The sequence below is a fragment of the Coregonus lavaretus genome, assembly GCF_964263955.1.
Source record: "Coregonus lavaretus genome assembly, chromosome: 21".
NCBI classification, from domain to species: domain Eukaryota; kingdom Metazoa; phylum Chordata; class Actinopteri; order Salmoniformes; family Salmonidae; genus Coregonus; species Coregonus lavaretus.
In genome coordinates this window covers 25,850,069-25,873,617 of record NC_140008.1, presented here as the reverse complement: position 1 = coordinate 25,873,617, position 23,549 = coordinate 25,850,069, and the positions used below count along the sequence as shown (strand labels likewise).

The following is a 23,549-nucleotide window of genomic DNA, read 5'->3' as shown; positions in this document are numbered from 1 at the left end:
CACAGGTACACCTCCAATTGACTCAAATGATGTCAATTAGCCTATCAAAAGCTTCTAAAGCCATGGGGATTGGAATTTTCCAAGCTGTTTAAAGGCACAGTCAACTTAGTGTATGTAAACTTCTGACCCACTGGAATTGTGATACAGTGAATTATAAGTGAAATAATCTGTCTGTAAACAATTGTTGGAAAAAGTACTTGTGTCATGCACAAACTAGATGTCCTAACCGACTTGCCAAAACTATAATTTGTTAACAAGAAATTTGTGGAGTGGTTGAAAAACAAGTTTTAATGACTCCAACCTAAGTGTCTGTAAACTTCCGACTTCAACTGTATATCACAGGAGGTTGGTGGCACCTTAATTGGGGAGGACAGGCATGTGGTAATGGCTGGAGTGGAAGAGTGGAATGGTATCAAACACATGGTTTCTATGTGTTTGATGCCATTCCATTTGCGACGTTCCAGACATTATTATGAGGTGTCCTCCTTTAGGCAGCCTCCACTGATGTATATTACTTCCTCCCATTCCTCCAGCCAAATCACAGGTAGGCCTTTGCAAATATGAGCAAATCAGCCGTTCTATGCAATATTCTATTATACACTGAACAGTGTGAAGTTAAATTCAATATTTTTTATTAGAGTAGAAGTGTGAATTTCTGTGACAGGTTTTTGGAGAACGTTTAGAAAAAATGAACAAGCGTCCGGGGAACGGGGTGAACAGGATGCTTGGCCACAGATGTTTTTTCCACCATGGTATCTCGATACTACTCGGTATCGTGATTCTTGGCCTGGTATCGTATTGTTTGTACAATTTTGGTATCGTGACAAGTCTAATTGGCCTCATGGTGAAATCCCTGAGCAGTTTCCTTCCTCTCCGACAACTGAGTTAGGAAGGACACCTGTATCTTTGTAGTGACTGGGTGTATTGATACACCATCCAAAGCGTAATTAATAACTTCACCACGCTCAACGGGATATTCAGCGTCTTCTTTTTTTATTTTTTTACACATCTACGAATCGGTGCCCTTCTTTGCGAGGCATTGAACAACCTCTTGTCTTTGTGGTTGAATCTGTGCTTGAGGGACCACAGTGTGGGGGTTCACAGATTGGGTAGTCATTCAAAAATCATGTTAACCACTATTGAACACAGAATGTGTCCATGCAACTCATTATGCAATTTGTTAAGAACATTTTTACACCTGACCTTATTTTGGCTTTCTATAACAAAGGGGTTATGGAACAAAAATGTTTTACAAACAAAATTCCACTTTGACATTATGGGGTATTGTGTGTAGATCAGTGACACAACATCTCAATTTAATCCATTTTAAATTCAGGCTGTAACACAACAAAATGTGGAAAAAGTCAAGGGGTGTGAATACTTTATGAAGGCACTGTAAATATTCAGAAGCCAGAACCAATGATACTGGAAGGTTGGCCGGATCTGTGAACACACACACACACACACACACCTGCATCACACATAGTGTCAATTGTAAGGTAAGAGAGGCAGTTTGAGCTTAATCAGAATAGCAGAACAGGGGGTGAGGGGTGTGTGTGTGCATACATACATGCGAAGGGGTGTTGCTTCTGTATTCTGTTTACATTGTGTCCGACCTCCAGCCAATCTCTATTTCCCTCTTAGTGGGTAAAATAACAACATTTAATCGACATTACTGTTCCAGTTTCACAATGAACGACCCTAAAATACCTTGGAGAGATGGAGGGGGAGAGAGAGTGATATTACCCAGCGTGTGTGTGAACATGTATAATGCAGACAACGGAAACAGACGGATAGATGTGGGATGATTAAATGGGTCTGTGTGTCTAAATGAGAGATGGTGTGTTTGTGCTTCCAGAGAGAAAGATAATAGATGTATTAGAAAGGGCTGAGACAGCAGGAAGAACAGACCAGAGTAATTGAAACCTCCAAGAGAAATTGAGAAATGGAACAAAGCAATGGAGAGATGAAGCTGGTGAAAAGTGAGAGTTATGTGTGTGTGGGGGTTTGAGTAGAGATTTTCCCCCTAGTATGTGAACTAACCCATCTCTTTATGTCTCCCTGTGTCTTTGTGTGTGTGTGTGTAGATATGTGAACACGCTGCTGAAGCTGGTGACCCAGGTCTTGTCCCTGCAGGAGCAGCTAAGAGAGGCCGTCCAGAACGGAGACATGGAGACGTCACACGGAATCTGTCGCATCGCTGTCGCACTGGGCGAAAACCACTCCAAGTGCGTGTGCATGTGCATGCACTGTCCCCTCTAAATCATCAATCAATCAATCCTTTCACGTCCCCTCCTCACACTCTTGGTGATGACATTGATGCTTCTGGGTTCATTCTCACAAACCAATCAACAAATAATCCGATCAGATGATGTGTTCAGTTTCAAGCTCAGGCCCAACCTAGTAAACAAGCTGTTTGTTAGTTAAACCTAGTAAACAAGCTGTTTGTTAGTTATTGTGTGTTTCTGTCTCCGGAGGCCTCATGTCTCACTGTGTATGTCAATGGCTCCAGTCTGAACCCTTCACCTGTCACACTCTATCTAGAGAAACATCCCTGCCTGTCCCACCTCACCTCACTCTCCCTGAGCACTGACCTAGTTTTCCTGGCTCTGTGTCCGTTTCTCTCTCTTTCTTTCTCTCTCTTTCTTTCTTTCTTTCTCTCTCTTTCTTTCTTTCTTTCTCTCTCTTTCTTTCTTTCTTTCTTTCTTTCTTTCTTTCTTTCTTTCTTTCTTTCTTTCTTTCTTTCTTTCTTTCTTTCTTTCTTTCTTTCTTTCTTTCTTTCTTTCTTTCTTTCTTTCTTTCTTTCTTTCTTTCTTTCTTTCTTTCTTTCTTTCTTTCTTTCTTTCTTTCTTTCTTTCTTTCTTTCTTTCTTTCTTTCTTTCTTTCTTTCTTTCTTTCTTTCTTTCTTTCTTTCTTTCTTTCTTTCTTTCTTTCTTTCTTTCTTTCTTTCTTTCTTTCTTTCTTTCTTTCTTTCTTTCTTTCTTTTCTTTCTTTCTTTCTTTTCTTTCTTTCTTTCTTTCTTTCTTTCTTTCTTTCTTTCTTTCTTTCTTTCTTTCTTTTCTTTCTTTCTTTCTTTCTTTCTTTCTTTCTTTCTTTCTTTCTTTCTTTCTTTCTTTCCCCCCCCCCAGGGCTCTGTTGGAGCAGGTTGAGCACTGGCAGAGCTTTCTCGCATTGGTCAACATTATCATGTTCTGCACTGGGATACCAGGACACTACCCAGTCAACGAGACTACCAGCTCCCTCACACTCACCTTCTGGTACACACTACAGGTATGCACCCTACACTGTAACCCAGACCCCTACACTTTAACCCAGGACACTAACGTTACACCATAAACCCAACTACCCTGTTCAGAATAACACCACTTAACAGTACACACTCGCTCTCTCTCCAGGATGACATCATGTCGTTTGACTCCGAGAGACAGGCGGTGTATCTGCAGGTGTATAGACCAGTGTATTTCCAGCTGGTGGATGTTCTGCTACATAAAGCCCAGTTCCCCTCTGACCAGGAGTACGCATCATGGTCCTCGGATGAGAAGGAACAGTTCAGGATCTACAGGTACAAGAGTGTGGGTGGGGTTGTGTGGGTGAGTGCAGGGCTGTGTGTGGGAGAGAGCTAAATGCAATATGCTGACAGGTCTATTGGTGGGTGTGTTTGTGATTGTAACAGCCTGGAAGTGAAGTGGCAGCTGAGAGGGCACAAATGTCTGATGGATGACAATGTTTGTCTGAGTCACAGATCATCAGATGCTCAGAAGCACATTACTAACAGCACATTATAAAATGATGCCCTGCTGTTAGTGGTGCCAGTTAAATGGTGCCTTCTATTTCACTTGATTTGAGGTGTAAACACACGTTTTTTGCATATTAACTAATTTACGAAAATAGACAAAAGCAGCGGACCCAAAACTGAACATTGTGGCACACCACTTTTCTACCATAGTATTGATTGTTCCACCTCTATAACAAAACCTTGCCTCCTGTTGGTGATATGCATTACACTTCTATATTATAAGACTTAACACTTTTGTGTGTATTCCAGGGTGGATATCTCAGACACTCTGATGTATGTGTATGAGATGCTAGGAGCTGAGCTGCTCAGTAACCTTTATGAGAAACTAGGACGAATACTGACCAACACAGAACAAGCCTTGTCATGGCAGGTACGGTACACACATAAACACGCATTGAACACACACACACACACTGAACACGCTGTCTGAGGCCTTTTATTGTCTCCTCCAGCATACAGAAGCGTTGCTATATGGGTTCCAGTCGATAGCGGAGACGATAGATGTCAACTACTCTGATGTCATCCCAGGCCTGATCGGACTCATCCCCAGAATCAACATCAACAACGTCCAACTGGCCGACACCGTCATGTTCACTATCGGTAGGTACTGATACGCTCATACATGTTCACGATAGGTATTAATACAGTCATACCTGTGATTTTGTTGTGTTTTGTTCATACAGGGAAATAACAAGGGGAAATTTTTTTAACAAATTGGACAGGAAAACAGGAAAAGCATCAGTCTCCTTTGCTTCAGTCTCCTGTAGCATAAAGTGTTAAATATTTTCATCCACTGTATTCTTCTTCTCCTCCCTCCCTGTAGGAGCTCTAGCCGAGTGGTTGGCGGACCACCCAGTGATGTTGAGTAGTGTTCTACCTCTGGTACTCCAGGCCTTGGGGAACCCAGACCTCTCCATCTCCTCTGTCTCCACACTCAAGAAGATCTGCCGAGAGTGCAAATACGACCTGCCACCCTATGCCTCCAATATAGTGGCTGTATCACGTGTACGTACGCGTGTGTGTGTGTGTACCATATATCATGTTTTTACATTTAAGTCAATATAATATTATTCTACTTATGCTTCTGCTATCCTCTCTTCTTCACAGGAGGTGCTGATCAAGCAGATTCACAAGGTCAGTCCCCGTCCTGTCTGGAAATAATGCAAGCCATAACCCCAATGTCCCAACTCACTGGACCCACTCTACTGTATACAACATCCTGGATAATAATTTATAGTTTAAGTCAGGGACAGAGTCAAACTTTTAAAAACGTTATTGCCTGTGCATTTGGTACATGCAAACAATGAGCATATTCAATACAAGCACAGGGAGTACATCCGACCATAGAATCAGTCAGCCCATTCAGTCATGACAACAAGGTTAGAGCTGGTGACAAGACTGATTATTGGTAGCTAGCAAAGACCACTTACACAAGGAGTCAGTCTTTCAAAAGTCCTGGAAATGTGTAACAATGTTCTCTCCTCTTCCTCTCGCTTTTCTTCCTGCTCCCCTCCCTCTCGCTTTTCTTCCTGCTCCCCTCCCTCTCGCTTTTCTTCCTGCTCCCCTCCCTCTCGCTTTTCTTCCTGCTCCCCTCCCTCTCGCTTTTCTTCCTGCTCCCCTCCCTCTCTCTTCCTCCCTCCCTCCCTCCCTCTTCCCTTCCTCCCTCCCTCCCTCTTCCCTTCCTCTCCATCTCCAGACCAGTCAGTGTATGTGGCTGATGCAGGCCTTGGGCTTCCTGCTGTCTGCTCTGCCTGTGGAGGAGATACTGAGGAACCTGCACTCTCTCATCACTCCCTACATCCAACAACTTGAGAAACTAGCTGATGAGACGGTACACAGACACACATAGACACACACTATGGTAACAGTGTTATAGTGACATATTTTCCTCTCTCTGTTGGACTGCGGCCATATGAACAGACTGTGTGTCTGCATGGATGCACCACACACTAACACACACACTAGCGCGTACACACACACACACTCTCTCTCTCTCTCTCTCTCTCGCTCGCTTTCTTTCTTCCCCCTCTCCCTGTTGGACTGTGTCCATATGAACAGGTGTTGTATCTGTGTGGCTCCACTGCAGTTGAACATTTCTCTGTGGGACCAGATTGGCTTCATTACTACACAATGGGATACTGAATCACAGGGCCATAACACACACACCAGATTCTTTCTTCATTAAATGTCAGGTCTAATGAATCCGGGCCTTATAGGAGCTAAAAATAGGGACGTGACATTATCAGTGTTGAATTAGTCTTTCTCCCCTGATCTACTGTTCTGGAGTCTGCAGAGACCTGAGTGTCTGGGTGAACAGAGATGGCAGTTCAAATGAAGAGTTTCATCTCTTTCTCTCTCTCACTCTCTCTACCTCTCGCTCGCTCTCTCTCTCTCTCTGTCTGTCTGACGTATAGCCATGACATCATACTATGGAATCAGGTTGTCTGTGCAGCCTAACAAACACTGGCACCCTAAGGCAAGAGGTGAAACTGCACCTCCACTATATAATTAGCTACAAGCGTTGTCTGTTTTTATGCATTTAGGGTGGTATTCTGACTTAAATACTGTGCGCTCTGAATGATTAAGGCATATATCCAAGTTGAACATACCTATCTCAAATTTGTTTGTGTGTTCAGTAGCGGCGTCACAGTTTGCTCGTTAAGAGAAGGGTAGTCAGCCCAGCCACATGACTCCTCCCCTGTACTCCACAGCTCAGTTGTCATGGATACCGAGCAGTGATTAAATGGTTGCTAACGAAGCTTTAATTAGTGTTGTCACCCTGGAGAGAGCCTGTGTGTGTGTGTGAGTGAGTGAAATCTGCAGATAAATGAAGCCATCAACTGACTGACGCACCCAAACTTCTGTCTTTCACTGATCTGTCTTTCACTTCTTCATCCCTCTCTTTCACTGGCTTTCTTTTTGCTTCACTCGTTAACTCATTCACAAAAAACAAACAGATAGAAAATTAGTGATGGCAAATCTTGTTTCAGTCTGGCTTCCTAAAGCTATTGACTTACTCTCGCTCCCTCTTTCCCTCCCTCCATCCCTCTCTCCAGCCCAACCCGTCCAATAAACTAGCGATAATCCACATCCTAGGTCTGTTGTCCAATCTCTTCACTACGCTGGACATTAGCAAACAGGAGGACGAATCAGGAGAGAGCACTGCTCCCCCTGTCAAACCTGCCCCGCCCCCACCAGGGCCTAACCCGGTGAGATGCACCTTCATCTTCGTCATCATCATTATTATCATCAGCAGCACTCAGCCAGCCACACACAAGCTCTTTTAAAGGGAAAGTTCATCCAGTTTTCCTCATTTGTTACTCATTTAGCTAGTGCTGTCAAACTAACCTGTGTGTGTTCTAGGTGGTGGTGGTCCTACAGCAGGTCTTTGCTCTCATTCAGACGGTCCTCAGCAAGTGGCTCAATGACTCTCAGGTGGTGGAGGTGAGACACAAACACACACAAAAAAAAGTGACGCGTTGACTCAACAGTTTTAATAAATGATCTGCACATTCATGAAGCATTAAAAAATCCAACCTGAACCAGCTGAAAATAAACACTCATTTCACTATCCCCCCCCCCCCCCCCCCCCCCTTCTCCCTGCCCTCCCCTCTCTCTCCCGCCTTCCTCCCAGGCGGTGTGTGCTATCTTTGAGAAGTCGGTGAAGACTCTGCTCCATGACTTTGCCCCCATGGTGTCTCAGCTCAGTGAGATGCTAGGACAGATGTACAGTACCATACCACAGGCCTCAGCACTGGACCTCACACGACAGGTACACACACACACGCTTGAGCACACTCGCATACACAATACACACTCACATGCATACGTTCAGAGGCACACACACACTCTTTCACACCAACACCTTGACCGGTGTGAAACAGTCTGTGGTTTTGTTTGACAGATGGTCCATATATTTGCCAGTGAGACGGACCACTTCCCACCCATCAAGGCTCTATTTGAGCTGGTTACCTCAGTAACACTCTCCATCTTCCAGCAAGGTAGGGGGTCCTGCAGGGGAGAGGGAGGGGGGTGATCTGTCTGTTCTTGTTTTGGGTGATTTTGATTGACAGGCAAACTTACACACACTCCTGCTTTCACCTGAGAACAGGAGAACAAGGAACGTGGAGAATGAACATGGCTTCCATAGCACAAGGGGAAACTATAATGGCTGCATCTCAATAGTCTAAAGTCCTCGTCTCCTCTCCTTGGAGCTGGACAGTTGAAAGCACCTATTGCACCATATTGCTTTCACCTGCCCTGTGTTTTTAGATGAGTGCAGATGAAGGGGAGGAGATAAGGAGAGGAAGCCACTTTAGACTGTTGAGATGCATCCTCTGTCCTCCTGTGCTGCTATGGAGAATTACACAAGAAAAAGCATTAGAAGGAAGTTTTGTTTTTCAAGCTGATAATATCTAGTGGGTCTTACCTGAATAGTGTCTGCCTCTCTCTTTTCCCCTTTCAGTTCTCCCCCTTCTTCTGCTTTGACTGGGTTTGATTGATATTGGCTGCCTCTCCTCTGCTCTCTTTTTAAAAAAACTATTTCTTTCTGAGCAGGTGTTCTTCAATGTTGCTCTGTGGCCAGTATCTTATACATTATGGTGCAACGTTACAAAACATTACAGAATGTTGTTGCAGAACAACGTTCATATAGAAATGTATTGTGTAGAACAGTCATCCTCTTTTACAGAACAGGGGATTGTGTGGGCTCTATTCATTGCATTTCTATCTGGGTTGCGTCCCACTGAATAAGTCTGTTAGGTGGGGAGTTGGGGGATGGGGTCTTGTTTGGAGTCTAGAAACAGCGAAGGGAAGGGTGGCCTCCTAAGTGTTCACATTTTTGGTGGGTGGGTAAGGGTCAGGGGTGCTATTGACCCAAATCAACCCCTACCCACTACGCACATGGATGGTGTAAGCCACACAATGTTTTATTCTTGCATATCGTATTACACGGTGGAGCTATTAGCAAGCCCCAAGGGTGTAGGGTCTAGGGGAGATGGCTGGGGCTAGGGGTTGATTTGGGTCAATAGCACCCCTGACCCTTACTCGCCCCGCAAAAAGGTGAACACTTAGGAGGCCACCCTTCCCTTCGCTGTTCCTAGACTCCAAACTAGACCCCATCCCCCAACTCCCCATACACGCCTAGAGGGTAGGGGCGAGGGGTTGATTTGGGACTTGACGCCCCCTTTCTCTGAAGCGTGACAGTAACAGAGGCCTCCTGGGTTTCCTACTCCAAAACCACTTTTGTTATTTTTAGGTATTTTATTTTTCTCTCGTTACTACTACTTTCCTTTTATCTCCAAATGGAACCCATGTCTTCTCTTTCTCTGCCTGTTTTCTGTTTGTTCAAACGCTCACTGTTTTTCCAAGACTCTTCCAAAGCTTCACACGCCCCTCCTCCCTCTCTCTTCCCCTTTGTTCGTTCTTTACTCACGTGTGATTATTTCAATGAGATCTTTTCTGTTCTCTTTTCTTTCCACATGACTGTTGAATCGGTTGAGTTGCTGTTTGTATATTATTATTCTTCTCTTTATTCTTTATGATTTGTTAAGTTTCATCTTTATTATATTTTAGGACCCAGGGATCATCCTGATATTGTTGATTCATTTATGCAACTCCAAGCTCAGGTGTGTTTTTGGTTTCTTATTTCATTCACTTTGGGTTTCTCTCTCGTTCTCTCTCTTTCTTTCTCTCTCACACACTCTCTCTAGTTCTCTCTTTCCCTTTCTCTTTCTGTTCTTTGTTTAAGGGTCCGAGGGCGACCCATCATAATGGCATGGCAGAGAATAGACAGTAGGTGGTGCTATTGAAGGACGGAGTCTGTCTCCTTCAATACTCAGGGCTCTAACCAGTAGCTACACCTTTGTCTGATGAGGGAGTAAGGGTCAGAGTTCATCAAGGTCTTGTCCAGTAGGCATAAAACAGGACAGAATGTTTTGAAACAAGGAGGGACTACCTGAACGTGTCCCATAAGAAACATGTTCATGTTCGGTTGTCTTCTTAACATGACCCTGGGATGTAGTTCCCTGTGACCTCACTGGTTAGAATCCCCTAGCCACACCCCTTTTCTGATGTCATTCCAGCCCAGAGCCAATCAAAGCCCAAATGAATTAATATTCCATTAATTAATTAATTCAGTCGAATTGGCTGCCCTCTGTTTTTTTTTGTTTTTGTCTTCTACATTCTTCTTCCTTTAATTTCTCTCTTTGGATAGAGCTGATCTCCATCTCTCCTCTCCACTTCCCTCGTTCCCTCTCTCTTCCTCCATCCTGAATGAGTTCATTACAGTATCAGTTGTATTTATCCGTACATGTACCTTACTTACTTATGTTGCATATTCAATCCAACCTAGCCAAAAAAAGGGAGAAAAAAATAGTGTATCGGAATGAAATTAATACAGACAAAAGCTGCAGAACCATCATTGCCTTTAGTTTGACCTAAGTTTTAAATACTTTGTTTGATTTTCTCCAGTTTGCTTGCTGAGTTTGCATTGGAGCAGAGTTGTGTACTGTATAAGTGGTAGTTTGTCATAGAGAGAGGGAGAGTGGATTAGTCTAGCCTGGTAGCCTCCACTGTTGATCTGCTGGAGATGACTGCTTTAGCCCAATTCTCATTCACTCCCCCTCAAGGATTTAAAAGCATTGGGATTGGTGTAAGAAACACTTTGTCTATACCAATCCAATGCTGTTAAATCCCAAAGGGGGAGTGAACGAGATCACACCTCAGGGAGAAGGGGGACAATCAGAATTTGGCTTTGTTGTCATATCTAAGGCCAGAAGTTTTTCCTGACCTTGTGGGCAAACAGTTGGACATGACAATGACAAAGGAGTTGTCTAATGCAGACACAGTTCTGTCTATGAGGCTAGGAGAGTGGGGTGTTCAGTATTTTCCGGGGTGGGAGGTAGGGGTTGGGCTGTACCCCTGGAGTAGGGGAATAGACTCCTGCCCTGTGTCATGCCTCTGTCTGCCTCCTACTGTAGGCCCTCAAACGGAAGCCAGATCTCTTCTTGTCTGAGAGTCTTGACGTGAAAGCTGTGTTCCATTGTGGTAAGTGTGTGTTGCTTTGCTCCTGCACACACACACACTGTTCATTGTACAGTGGGGGAAAAAAGTATTTAGTCAGCCACCAATTGTGCAAGTTCTCCCACTTAAAAAGATGAGAGAGGCCTGTAATTTTCATCATAGGTACACGTCAACTATGACAGACAAAATGAGCGAAGAAATCCCAGAAAATCACATTGTAGGATTTTTAATGAATTTATTTGCAAATTATGGTGGAAAATAAGTATTTGGTCAATAACAAAAGTTTCTCAATACTTTGTTATATACCCTTTGTTGGCAATGACACAGGTCAAACGTTTTCTGTAAGTCTTCACAAGGTTTTCACACACTGTTGCTGGTATTTTGGCCCATTCCTCCATGCAGATCTCCTCTAGAGCAGTGATGTTTTGGGGCTGTCGCTGGGCAACACAGGCTTTCAACTCCCTCCAAAGATTTTCTATGGGGTTGAGATCTGGAGACTGGCTAGGCCACTCCAGGACCTTGAAATGCTTCTTACGAAGCCACTCCTTCGTTGCCCGGGCGGTGTGTTTGGGATCATTGTCATGCTGAAAGACCCAGCCACGTTTCATCTTCAATGCCCTTGCTGATGGAAGGAGGTTTTCACTCAAAATCTCACGATACATGGCCCCATTCATTCTTTCCTTTACACGGATCAGTCGTCCTGGTCCCTTTGCAGAAAAACAGCCCCAAAGCATGATGTTTCCACCCCCATGCTTCACAGTAGGTATGGTGTTCTTTGGATGCAACTCAGCATTCTTTGTCCTCCAAACACAACAAGTTGAGTTTTTACCAAAAAGTTATATTTTGGTTTCGTCTGACCATATGAAATTCTCCCAATCCTCTTCTGGATCATCCAAATGCACTCTAGCAAACTTCAGACGGGCCTGGACATGTACTGGCTTAAGCAGGGGGACACGTCTTGCACTGCAGGATTTGAGTCCCTGGCGGCGTAGTGTGTTACTGATGGTAGGCTTTGTTACTTTGGTCCCAGCTCTCTGCAGGTCATTCACTAGGTCCCCCCTGTGTGGTTCTGGGATTTTTGCTCACCGTTCTTATGATCATTTTGACCCCACGGGGTGAGATCTTGCGTGAAGCCCCAGATCGAGGGAGATTATCAGTGGTCTTGTATGTCTTCCATTTCCTAATAATTGCTCCCACAGTTGATTTCTTCAAACCAAGCTGCTTACCTATTGCAGATTCAGTCTTCCCAGCCTGGTGCAGGTCTACAATTTTGTTTCTGGTGTCCTTTGACAGCTCTTTGGTCTTGGCCATAGTGGAGTTTGGAGTGTGACTGTTTGAGGTTGTGGACAGGTGTCTTTTATACTGATAACAAGTTCAAACAGGTGCCATTAATACAGGTAACGAGTGGAGGACAGAGGAGCCTCTTGAAGAAGTTACAGGTCTGTGAGAGCCAGAAATCTTGCTTGTTTGTAGGTGACCAAATACTTATTTTCCACCATAATTTGCAAATAAATTCATTAAAAATCCTACAATGTGATTTTCTGGAAAAAAATTCTCAATTTGTCTGTCATAGTTGACGTGTTCCTATAATGAAAATTACAGGCCTCTCTGATCTTTTTAAGTGGGAGAACTTGCACAATTGGTGGCTGACTAAATACTTTTTTCCCCCACTGTATGTGTTGCTGCATTTCTCTTAACACACACACACACTTTGTCAATCGTCGTGCCTCAGAGATCCACAGAGATTGTGCTGGAAACATCTGAAGAGCAAAACTGTTAGTGTTTAAATAGAATTTAGTATTTGGATGTTTCTAATACCCTCCCCTCCTCTCCCTCTCCTCTGTAGGAGTAATGTCACTGAAATTCCCTGAGGCTCCAACAGTCAAGTCTACCTGCTTGTTCTTTGTGAGTGTACACACTAGGGATGTGAAAAATGTAAAAAAATGTCTTAACGTTTAAACTGCCATTTTCATATAGCGTTTAAATTTTGTCAATTTTTTTCATAAAATGACCTGAAATTACAATCCAGATATGGTTCTGCGTATGACCACTAGGGAGCAATGCAGTTCAGTCTACCACAGTCCTGGCTACCTACCTACCGGTCGTCACTAGTTACCACAGTCCTGGCTACCTACCTACCGGTCGTCACTAGTTACCACAGCCACAAAGTCCTAAAGTCTGCCTATTTCTACAATGTATCTTCTTAAAATGTCATTTTTAAACCTAACCTAAACCCTAACCACACTGCTAACCTTAAATTAAGACCAAAAATATCATTTTTGTTTTCATACATTTTTACGATATAGCCAATTTTGACTTTGTGGCTGTGGTAACTAGTGGAAACCCTACCAGACTGCGCTCACCTTACTGCTGTCCCCCATAGTGGAAACCCTACCAGACTGCGCTCACCTTACTGCTGTCCCCCACCCACTCAGCAACGACGGTATTAATGCCGTTTTAGGTTCTCTGTGTGCCTCTCCTCCATGTCCTCAGTTGTCAGTACATGGGACTTCATGTCCCACTTTTCATTCATGTGATGGCTCGTTGCAGTGATTTATGACGGCGGATTCATAGACGTCCATCAGGTCCGTCACAGTTTATCGACATGGCATCTTGTAGTCTGGTTCTAGATATGCCGTTAGGGTATTAAAGACGACATCCTCTACCATTGACAATGGCTGCATATCAACTGCAATCATTTCTATAATCAGCTCTGTGATTTTCTCACTCAGTCCCTTATCGCACTGCTGCCCAGCAATGGGTTGGGTCTCACGGTGCCTCCTTTCAGCATTGTAATGCCACTGTAGCTCAATTCCACCTCGCAAAGTTTGTATTTCATTAGCTTCTCATTTAACTTGTCAAAGTATTGCCATACAGGACTTCGCTGCTATCGCTTCCCTGTCTCACTTTGCAATTTTTCCAACGATGACGTGTGACGCGCTTTATATCCGTGGCAAATATACAGAACAAAAATATAAACGTAACATGCAACAATTTCAACGATTTTACTGAGTTACAGTTCATATAAGGAAATCAGTCAATTGAAATTGATCAATTGAAGATGATCCTGCAAGTGAAGAAGCCAGATGTGGAGATCCTGAGTTGGCGTGGTTACACGTGGTCTGCGGTTGTGAGGCCGATTGGATGTACTTCCAAATTCTCTAAAACGACGTTGGAGGCGGCTTATGGTAGAGAAATTAACATTCAATTATCTGGCAACAGCTCTGGTGGACATTCCTGCAGTCAGCGTATCAATTGCATGCTCCCTCAAAACTTGAGACATCTGTGGCATGGTGTTGTGACAAAACTGCACATTTTAAAGTGGCCTTTTATTGTCCCCAGCACAAGGTGCACCTGTGTAATGATAATGCTGTTTAATCAGTTTATTGATATGCCACACCTGTCAGGTGGATGGATTATCTTGGCAAAGGAGAAATGCTCACTTACGGTGATGTAAACAAATTTGTGCACAAAATTGGAGAGAAATAAGCTTTTTGTGCATATGGAAAGCTCATGAAGCATGGGACCAACACTTTACATGTTGCGTTTATTTTTGTCCAGTATAATTTAAAAGATGCATATTTCCTCCTACTTACAGCATTATTGCGTTAGGTATTTGTTACATTTTAATTTTTGCCTTTATGATGATGATCGGACCTGTTAATGGTAGTTTTGTGATAACTGCACTGTGATTTTAATTTTAAAAAACAATTGGTTATGGACTTTTTGTAAATGTTAACGATCCCAAATTCGTTTAAACGTCACATCCCTAGTACACACACACCCATTGTTGGTTAACAGATGTGAATCTTGTTGTTGAGATGTGATATTAGTGTTTGTTCTGATTGTCCCTGTGTGTGTGCGCCGTAGACTGAGTTGTTGCCCCGCTGCTCAGATGTGCCCCCAGTGGCCAGAGTGGTGCAGGAGAACGGAAAACTACTGCTGCAGGCCGTACTAGAGGTAAACCTACATACTCACATCCTCGCTAATGTCTCTCACCTGTCCTACTGTAAACTGAAACATATCACCTTACTGACTGGTCTTTGCCCCCCCTTTCCTTTCTTTCTCTATCTCTCCAGGCAATCGGTGGAGGTTCATCTCGTAGTCTGATGGAACAGTTTGCTGAGGTGCTGTTCAGTCTCAATAAGCACTGTTTCCCTTTGCTCACCATGTGGCTGAAAGAGGCGCTGCAGGCACAAGGCTTCCCTTCTACTAGGGTCACCACAGAACAGAAAGACACCTTCACCCAACAGATACTCAGGTACTACACGCACACACACACACGTATAGACAGACAGACATACACATGCACACACACATCTGCACACACACACACACATGCTTTTGTTCGCTTTTCTGACCCTCTCTCTTTCTCTCTCTCTCCTCTCTCCTCCCTTTCTCCGTACTCTAGAGAGCGAGTGAATAAGCGGAGGGTGAAGGACATAGTGAAGGAGTTTACACTAGTCTGCAGAGGTCTTAACGGGACAGAGTATGCTGCTGAATACTGACTCTGACCCCTGACCTTGCCACGACCCCCAGGCCGGACGCCACAGTACTACAGTACCCACAAACCCCTCAACACTGGAGTTTCCATTGGACGATTGAAACAAGACCCTCCCCCTAGAACAGAAAACAGCTCCCCATACAGGCCTGCCATTGACAGCGCTCTGTCACACCCCACAGCGGTCTGAGGAAGGCTGCTCCCCCTGCCCCCCTCTCACCTTCCTTTCTGTGACTTCAACTCCCAGCATGCCCTCTGTTTGTCTTGCTCTGACTTTCGGTTACGATCTTCCATGGCTCCAAGGCCGTTTCCCTGCTGTTTCCTGGTTGTTTAGCATCTGAGACGATAGTGGTACTGTACCTACCGTACGTAGCTAGCTAGTTTACCTTTGGAAAGAAAACCAAAAGAAATATATATATATATACACACACACATCTATGTAACGAAACACGGGGTGCCAGTCCTGCTGCTGCTAGACAGGAAGAGAGAAGGACCAAGGACGGTATAGGATTCAGTGGCTAGAGACACATATTTACAGCATAATGTATATCGTACAACACTGACTTGCGCACCCCCATGCTCTTACGTTTGCCAAAATATTTTGTGGAACGTCATGTGAACTAGTCTTTCATTTTAATTTTGTATATGTGATATTTGCCTTTATGGGGAAATTATGAGGTGATTGATCGAAGATTGAACCACTGACTGAGACTAAAGCAGAAGATTATACAGTCTGCTCTCCTGCCCATGCCCTACACACACACAAACATACAATCACACATACACGGTCACAAAACTGTAGTTTCCTCATGAATCTAGAATGTATTTAGTTGAGGAGAGAGTGATACAGAGGTAGGAGAGATTATGAATGTTTGGAGGGGATAGATGGGGGTCCTAGCTGTGGACTCTACAGTCACTGTAATCGTGCAAATCTATTAATCATGTTGTGCGTATTAACAGTCACATTACTGAACATTTCCGTGTGTGTGTGTGTGTGTATGGGCGCATGTTTGCGTGAGTGTGCAAATAAATGTCTGCCTCCCCACTTATTGAGTGCACTTATATCGGACCTACATCACTTTCTCCTACCAAACACACAGACCCCCTCCAACCCCCGTGGCCCCACCCCCTTTAAAAACTGACCCCGTCCTCCCATTTGCCACTCTTAGTCCTCCCATACATACAGCACATATCCTGAGTACTCCACTTCAATGTTCTCCGCTCGCCACACAGAACAAAACAATAAAACAGTCCACTAACCTCCACATCGCCTGGATTGACTGACCAGTCCTAACCAACGACTAGATGAACTCATCCATATGATCTATAGACCAATAGAACAAACTGAACACCATACTGCTCTTAACCGGTGCCTGTCAACAAGCAACCGGTGTCTTATCAACCAACCGGTTGCCTGTCTAGAACGAAACCGGGGTGGGGGGGGGGCGCCAGATGAAATGGAACTCCTCTCAGTGAATGGAACTGAGACTGTGTCTGAAATGAAACCAACGTGCACTACTTTATGAGAATAGATGGAGATCAGAGAATCGGGTACCATTTAGGACAGATGAAAAGATTGGTGCAGCCGGCTCCCATGTGTACTTCCTGGTTCCTTATTACATCAACTCGGTCCATTCCCTCTTTCTGTCACTAGGTGCCTGCAGACATGTAGCATGTGTGTGTTTTGGGGTACGGGGGGGTGGGAGATTATGAAATACTGTGAGTGTGACACTGTGAGAAAATGCTCTGGGTAGAAGTTGGCCTTAGACACAGATCTAGGATAAGCTTAACCTCTGGATCGTCTTAACCATTACGGGCTGAAGATGCAAGACTGACTTTAGATCAGTGTCCAGGGTTGACTTCTTCCTGCGCCCAAGGGTACAGTCTGAGAATATGTTTGTCACTGAGAGAGGAGGGGAAGGAGATGAGGAGTGGGTGGGGGGGGGGGTGAAATGTACATTGTTTCTTTTTTGTACCTTGTTTTAATTTATTAAATATATCTTAAGACGACACGTCTGGTGATGTTGACTGTGTGCAAATGTGTCCATTTCACACGTTCAGGCACTTCCTACTGGCCACTATGTTAGGTCTGTGTTTAATATAATGAAAATTAAAAAGGCTGAGAGAGCACTGCAGCATGCTTAGTCCACTATTGGCTGAGTCACGTGAGTGAGAGGAGACCAAGCAGCACACACGCACTTGTGTAGCCCACCTGAAGCTGGAGAACGAATGTAATAAATAGCATAACTTCAGTATATTTATTGTTGTAGCCTTGTGTTTTTATGCAATTATTAATAGCCATGTTTAGTTAATTAAATAGGAAGTTATCAAAGCTCTATCGCAATTGACGATCAGTTATTAGAACGCATTAGATTAGGCTACAGGTAAAAAAATATATAACACTGGCTGTTGACAATCATTCAGTTCATATACATATTATTCATATTTAATTGAGTGATTGAAATTACAACCACATCCTCAGTAGCCTATTCCAGCAGGCTATTGGGAAACACAAGCACTTCTTACCTCGAAATCGCCAAGCTATTCATGTTGAATAAATTGATCTGTTAATTTGAACTAAACAAACTATCGTTTTGGCAAGTCGGTTAGGACATCTACTTTGTGCATGACACAAGTACTTTTTCCAACAATTGTTTACAGACAGATTATTTCACTTATAATTCACTGTATCACAATTCCAGTGGGCCAGAAGTTTACATACACTAAATTGACTGTGCCTTTAAACAGCTTGGAAAATTCCAGAAAATGATGTCATGGCTTTTGATGCGTCTGATGGGCTAATTGACATAATTTGAGTCAATTGGAGGTTTACCTGTGGATGTATTTCAAGGCCTACCTTCAAACTTGCTTGACATCATGAGAAAATCAAAAGAAATCAGCCAAGACCTCAGAAAAAAAATTGTAGACCTCCACAAGTCTGGTTCATCCTTGGGATCAATTTCCAAACGCCTGAAGGTACCACGTTCATCTGTTCAAACAATAGTAGGCAAGTATAAACACCATGGGACCACGCAGCTGTCATACCGCTCAGGAAGGAGACACGTTCTGTCTCCTAGAGATGAATGTACTTTGGTACGAAAAGTGCAAATCAATACCAGAAGAACAGCAAAGGACCTTGTGAAGATGCTGGAGGAAACAGGTACAAAAGTATCTATATCCACAGTAAAACAAGTCCTATATCGACATAACCTGAAAGGCCGCTCAGCAAGGAAGAAGCCACGGCTCCAAAACCGCCATAAAAAAGCCAGATTATGGTTTGCAACTGCACATGGGGACAAAGATCGTACTTTTTGGAGAAATGTCCTCTGGTCTGATTAAACAAAAATAGAACTGTTTGGCCATAATGACCATCGTTATGTTTGGAGGAAAAAGGGGTAGGCTTGCAAGCCAAAGAACACCATCCCAACCGTGAAGCGTGGGTGTGCTTTGCTGCAGGATGGACTGGTGCACTTCACAAAATAGATGGCATCATGAGGAAGGAAAATTATGTGGATATATTGAAGCAACATCTCAAGACATCAGTCAGGAAGTTCAAGCTTGGTCGTAAATTGGTCTTCAAAATGGACAATGCATACTTCCAAAGTTGTGGCAAAATGGCTTAAGGACAACAAAGTCAAGGTATTGGAGTGGCCATCACAAAGCCCTGACCTCAAGCCTATATAAAATGTGTGGGCAGAACTGAAAAAGCGTGTGCGAGCAAGGAGGCCTACAAACCTGACTCTGTTATACCAGCTCTGTCAGGAGGAATGGGCCAACATTCACCCAACTTAATAATAAAATAATAATAATAATATGCCATTTAGCAGACGCTTTTATCCAAAGCGACTTACAGTCATGCGTGCATACATGTTTGTGTATGGGAAGCTTGTGGAAGGCTACCTGAAACGTTTGACCCAAGTTAAACAATTGCAAGGCAATGGTACCAAATACTAATTGAGTGTATGTAAACTTCTGACCCACTGGGAATGTGATGAAATAAATAAAAGCTGAAATAAATCATTCTCTACTATTATTCTGACATTTCACATTCTTAAAATAAAGTGGTGATCCTAACTGACCTAAGACAGGACATTTTTACTAGGATTAAATGTCAGGAATTGTGAAAAACTGAGTTTAAATGTATTTGGCTAAGGTGTATGTAAACTTTCGACTCAACTGTACTAGATCTACACTGTAAAAAGTATCTAGACATTATCTCCCATTTCTTTTAGACTAACATTTTTCAACAGCGGAGATTTGTAATAACCTTGCTGTCTGTCTCTCCAACATTTAAACATTGTTTCAATATTGAAATTCGATCTCCAACTGTCCTATGGTAATGAACGTGTCGAGTCAGACAGGCTTGCAGCTTTTCTTAGCCAGTCGAAATCATGAATCAGCATAATATTTATGGATATATACAAGGAAATGTCAACAGAAAAACACGAAATGCAGCTAGTTTGCTGTCATTCCAGCTTCAGTTTGAAGTGAATGTGTTAGCTGTGTAGTTGGCTATCTATTCTGAACAGTGGCCTGGCGAGAGAGCAAATGTTCTATGCCAGGCGAAATCACACATTATTTGCTCATTGTTATGGATGTATCTAAAAAAAAAATCACTAGAAAATAGCTTAAACAAACGCAAATGCAGCTCCTTTGCTGTTATTGTGGCTGCACTATTTGACATGACGGTGTTAGCCAAAGTTGGCTAGCTAGCAAGCAAGGGATAAGAACGTTGCCAGCCATCATGGCAACAGAACATTTTGAATAAAATCCATAGATACAGAACAAAAAGACTGAACGACTGTGTCGTGTCTCTGGCAACCGAAACCGATAGAACGAACAACCAGCCGGCTTGGGTAGCAACCCTAGATTTGTGTCGGGACTATATCTCGTGGAAGGATTAAATAGTATGAATAAATTCATAAAAATAAAGTTTTTAATGAAAATATGTCAATCATTAGTGATAATGCCCTCAAAAGTGATAATGCCCTCAAAGCTGGTGTTTGGAGGATATATTGGCACGGTTTGCTGGCTCTCGACTTCGTCTCGGGCCTAACAACACCCACCGTGCCAATATATACAGTGGGGAAAAAAAGTATTTAGTCAGCCACCAATTGTGCAAGTTCTCCCACTTAAAAAGATGAGAGAGGCCTGTAATTTTCATCATAGGTACACGTCAACTATGACAGACAAAATGAGGAAAAAAATTCCAGAAAATCACATTGATTTTTAATGAATTTATTTGCAAATTATGGTGGAAAATAAGTATTTGGTCAATAACAAAAGTTTCTCAATACTTTGTTATATACCATTTGTTGACAATGACACAGGTCAAACATTTTCTGTAAGTCTTCACAAGGTTTTCACACACTGTTGCTGGTATTTTGGCCCATTCCTCCATGCAGATCTCCTCTAGAGCAGTGATGTTTTGGGGCTGTCGCTGGGCAACACGGACTTTCAACTCCCTCCAAAATGTTCTATGGGGTTGAGATCTGGAGACTGGCTAGGCCACTCCAGGACCTTGAAATGCTTCTTACGAAGCCACTCCTTCGTTGCCCGGGTGGTGTGTTTGGGATCATTGTCATGCTGAAAGACCCAGCCACGTTTCATCTTCAATGCCCTTGCTGATGGAAGGAGGTTTTCACTCAAAATCTCACGATACATGGCCCCATTCATTCTTTACTTTACACGGATCAGTCGTCCTGGTCCCTTTGCAGAAAAACAGCCCCAAAGCTTGATGTTTCCACCCCCATGCTTCACAGTAGGTATGGCGTTCTTTGGATGCAACTCAACATTCTTTGTCCTCCAAACACGACGAGTTGAGTTTTTACCAAAAAGTTATATTTTGGTTTCATCTGACCATATGACATTCTCCCAATCCTCTTCTGGATCATCCAAATGCACTCTAGCAAACTTCAGACGGGCCTGGACATGTACTGGCTTAAGCAGGGGGACACGTCTCGCACTGCAGGATTTGAGTCCCTGGCGGCGTAGTGTGTTACTGATGGTAGGCTTTGTTACCTTGGTCCCAGCTCTCTGCAGGTCATTCACTAGGTCCCCCCGTGTGGTTCTGGGATTTTTGCTCACCGTTCTTGTGATCATTTTGACCCCACAGGGTGAGATCTTGCGTGGAGCCCCAGATCGAGGGAGAGTATCAGTGGTCTTGTATGTCTTCCATTTCCTAATAATTGCTCCCACAGTTGATTTCTTCAAACCAAGCTGCTTACCTATTGCAGATTCAGTCTTCCCAGCCTGGTGCAGGTCTACAATTTTGTTTCTGGTGTCCTTTGACAGCTCTTTGGTCTTGGCCATAGTGGAGTTTGGAGTGTGACTGTTTGAGGTTGTGGACAGGTGTCTTTTATACTGATAACAAGTTCAAACAGGTGCCATTAATACAGGTAACGAGTGGAGGACAGAGGAGCCTCTTAAAGAAGAAGTTACAGGTCTGTGAGAGCCAGAAATCTTGCTTGTTTGTAGGTGACCAAATACTTATTTTCCACCATAATTTGCAAATAAATTCATTAAAAATCCTACAATGTGATTTTCTGGATTTTTTTTTCTCAATTTGTCTGTCATAGTTGACGTGTACCTATGATGAAAATTACAGGCCTCTCTCATCTTTTTAAGTGGGAGAACTTGCACAATTGGTGGCTGACTAAATACTTTTTTTCCCCACTGTATCCTCCAAACACCGGCATTGAGGGCATTATCACTTAATTATTTCATGGCATTGTTGAATAGTCCGTTCTGATTGGCATGAAGTGCATTCTAGATTGTGCTATGAAAAAGTATTTGCCCCTTTTCTAATTTTCTCTACTTTTGCTTCATCTGGACTGATCTAAAATAAGAAAACATTACAAAACCTTTTGCTACATCGTGCTCTACACTACTGAACACGAGTTCCTTCTATTAAGGCAAGTCGTCCAGGTCCTGAGGCAGCAAAGCATCCCCAAACCATCACACCACCACCACCACCATGCTTGACCTTTGGTATGATGTTCTTACTGTGGAATGCAGTGTTTGGTTTTCGCCAGGCATTACTGGAACCATGTCGACTTGCGTTAATAGAAGGAACCATGAATTCTGCTCTGTATCAGAGAATTCTACAGGAGAATGTCAGACCATCCGTCTGTGAGCTGAAGCTGAAGCGCAGCTGGGTCATGCAGCAAGACAATGATCCAAAACACACAATCAAGTCTACATGAAAATTGCTAAAAAGCAACAAATTGGAAGTTTTGGAATGGCCTAGTCAAAGTCCAGACCTAATCCCAATTGAGATGTTGTGGCAGGACTTGAAACGAGCAGTTCATGCTTGAAAACCCACACGTCACTGAGTTAAAGCAGTTCTGCATGGAAGAGTGGGCCAAAATTCCTCCACAGCGACGTGAGAGACTGATCAACAACTACAGGAAGCATTTGGTTGGAGTCATTGCAGCTAAAGGTGGCACAACCAGTTATTGAGTGTAAGGGGGCAATTAATTTTTCACACAGGGGAATTGGGTGTTGCATAACTTTGTTTATGTAAATAAATACATTAAATAAATATGTAATTGTTGTGTTATTTGTTCACTTCTGTTCCCTTTATCTAATATTAGGTTTTGGTTTAAGATCTGATAACATTCAGTATCACAAATATGCAAAAGTAGAGAAAATTAGAAAGGGGGCAAATACTTTTTCATATCACTGTATTTGCACTGTAGAATTCAATGGCTATAGTGAATTTTTACATGTTCTGTTTGAGCTGAAAACAGTATTGGTAATGTTGAATTCGAAATTCATAATAGCAAGCTAGGACTAATGGTTTGGTTAGCTAAACTAGCAAGTCTGTTTGTTTGGTTACCACGGCAACTACTGTAGCTATCTAGTAAACTTGCTAGCTAGCTACTTCAGTGGATGTTGAACACATTTATACCGGCAAATGTGTTAATTTATAGCCATGGTATAAAAGGGATAATCAACTCGGGTCTCTATGCGTTCTCCGGAAAAGAATGCAACTCCATGGAAGGTCAGTTCCACTCCGCTAGCGGTGCGTCGTTCATTATTTTCCATAAAACGCATGGCTCCTTGTTGATTAACCCTTACATAATGCATGCTCTAGAAAGCCAATCAGAAACAAGTATTCAACAATGCCTTGGTATAATATCAAGTATTTACAGTTTAATTTTACAGTACTGACATCACTGAGAAACAGCAGGGTTGCGTTGAGCAGGGTGCAACACAATAGGCCTA

The 23,549-nt window shown here is 43.1% G+C and overlaps 1 protein-coding gene across 1 annotated transcript in view; it reads left to right on the top strand.

Annotated features, from left to right (window-relative positions):
• The window catches only part of LOC311148807 (importin-13-like), a 41,225-nt gene extending 24,857 nt beyond the window's left edge, over window positions 1–16,368 (top strand). Inside the window, exons 6-23 of the mRNA XM_084185789.1 lie at window positions 2,088–2,228; window positions 3,129–3,270; window positions 3,396–3,562; window positions 4,046–4,166; window positions 4,249–4,396; window positions 4,620–4,801; window positions 4,904–4,930; window positions 5,493–5,627; window positions 6,853–7,005; window positions 7,160–7,240; window positions 7,431–7,568; window positions 7,701–7,797; window positions 9,371–9,423; window positions 10,777–10,843; window positions 12,666–12,724; window positions 14,690–14,779; window positions 14,899–15,080; window positions 15,231–16,368. Coding sequence (XP_084041915.1) covers window positions 2,088–2,228; window positions 3,129–3,270; window positions 3,396–3,562; window positions 4,046–4,166; window positions 4,249–4,396; window positions 4,620–4,801; window positions 4,904–4,930; window positions 5,493–5,627; window positions 6,853–7,005; window positions 7,160–7,240; window positions 7,431–7,568; window positions 7,701–7,797; window positions 9,371–9,423; window positions 10,777–10,843; window positions 12,666–12,724; window positions 14,690–14,779; window positions 14,899–15,080; window positions 15,231–15,327 — 2,080 coding nt within the window. The 3' untranslated portion in view covers window positions 15,328–16,368. The remainder of the gene's footprint in view (window positions 1–2,087; window positions 2,229–3,128; window positions 3,271–3,395; window positions 3,563–4,045; window positions 4,167–4,248; window positions 4,397–4,619; window positions 4,802–4,903; window positions 4,931–5,492; window positions 5,628–6,852; window positions 7,006–7,159; window positions 7,241–7,430; window positions 7,569–7,700; window positions 7,798–9,370; window positions 9,424–10,776; window positions 10,844–12,665; window positions 12,725–14,689; window positions 14,780–14,898; window positions 15,081–15,230) is intronic.
• The last annotated feature ends 7,181 nt before the right edge of the window (window positions 16,369–23,549 follow it).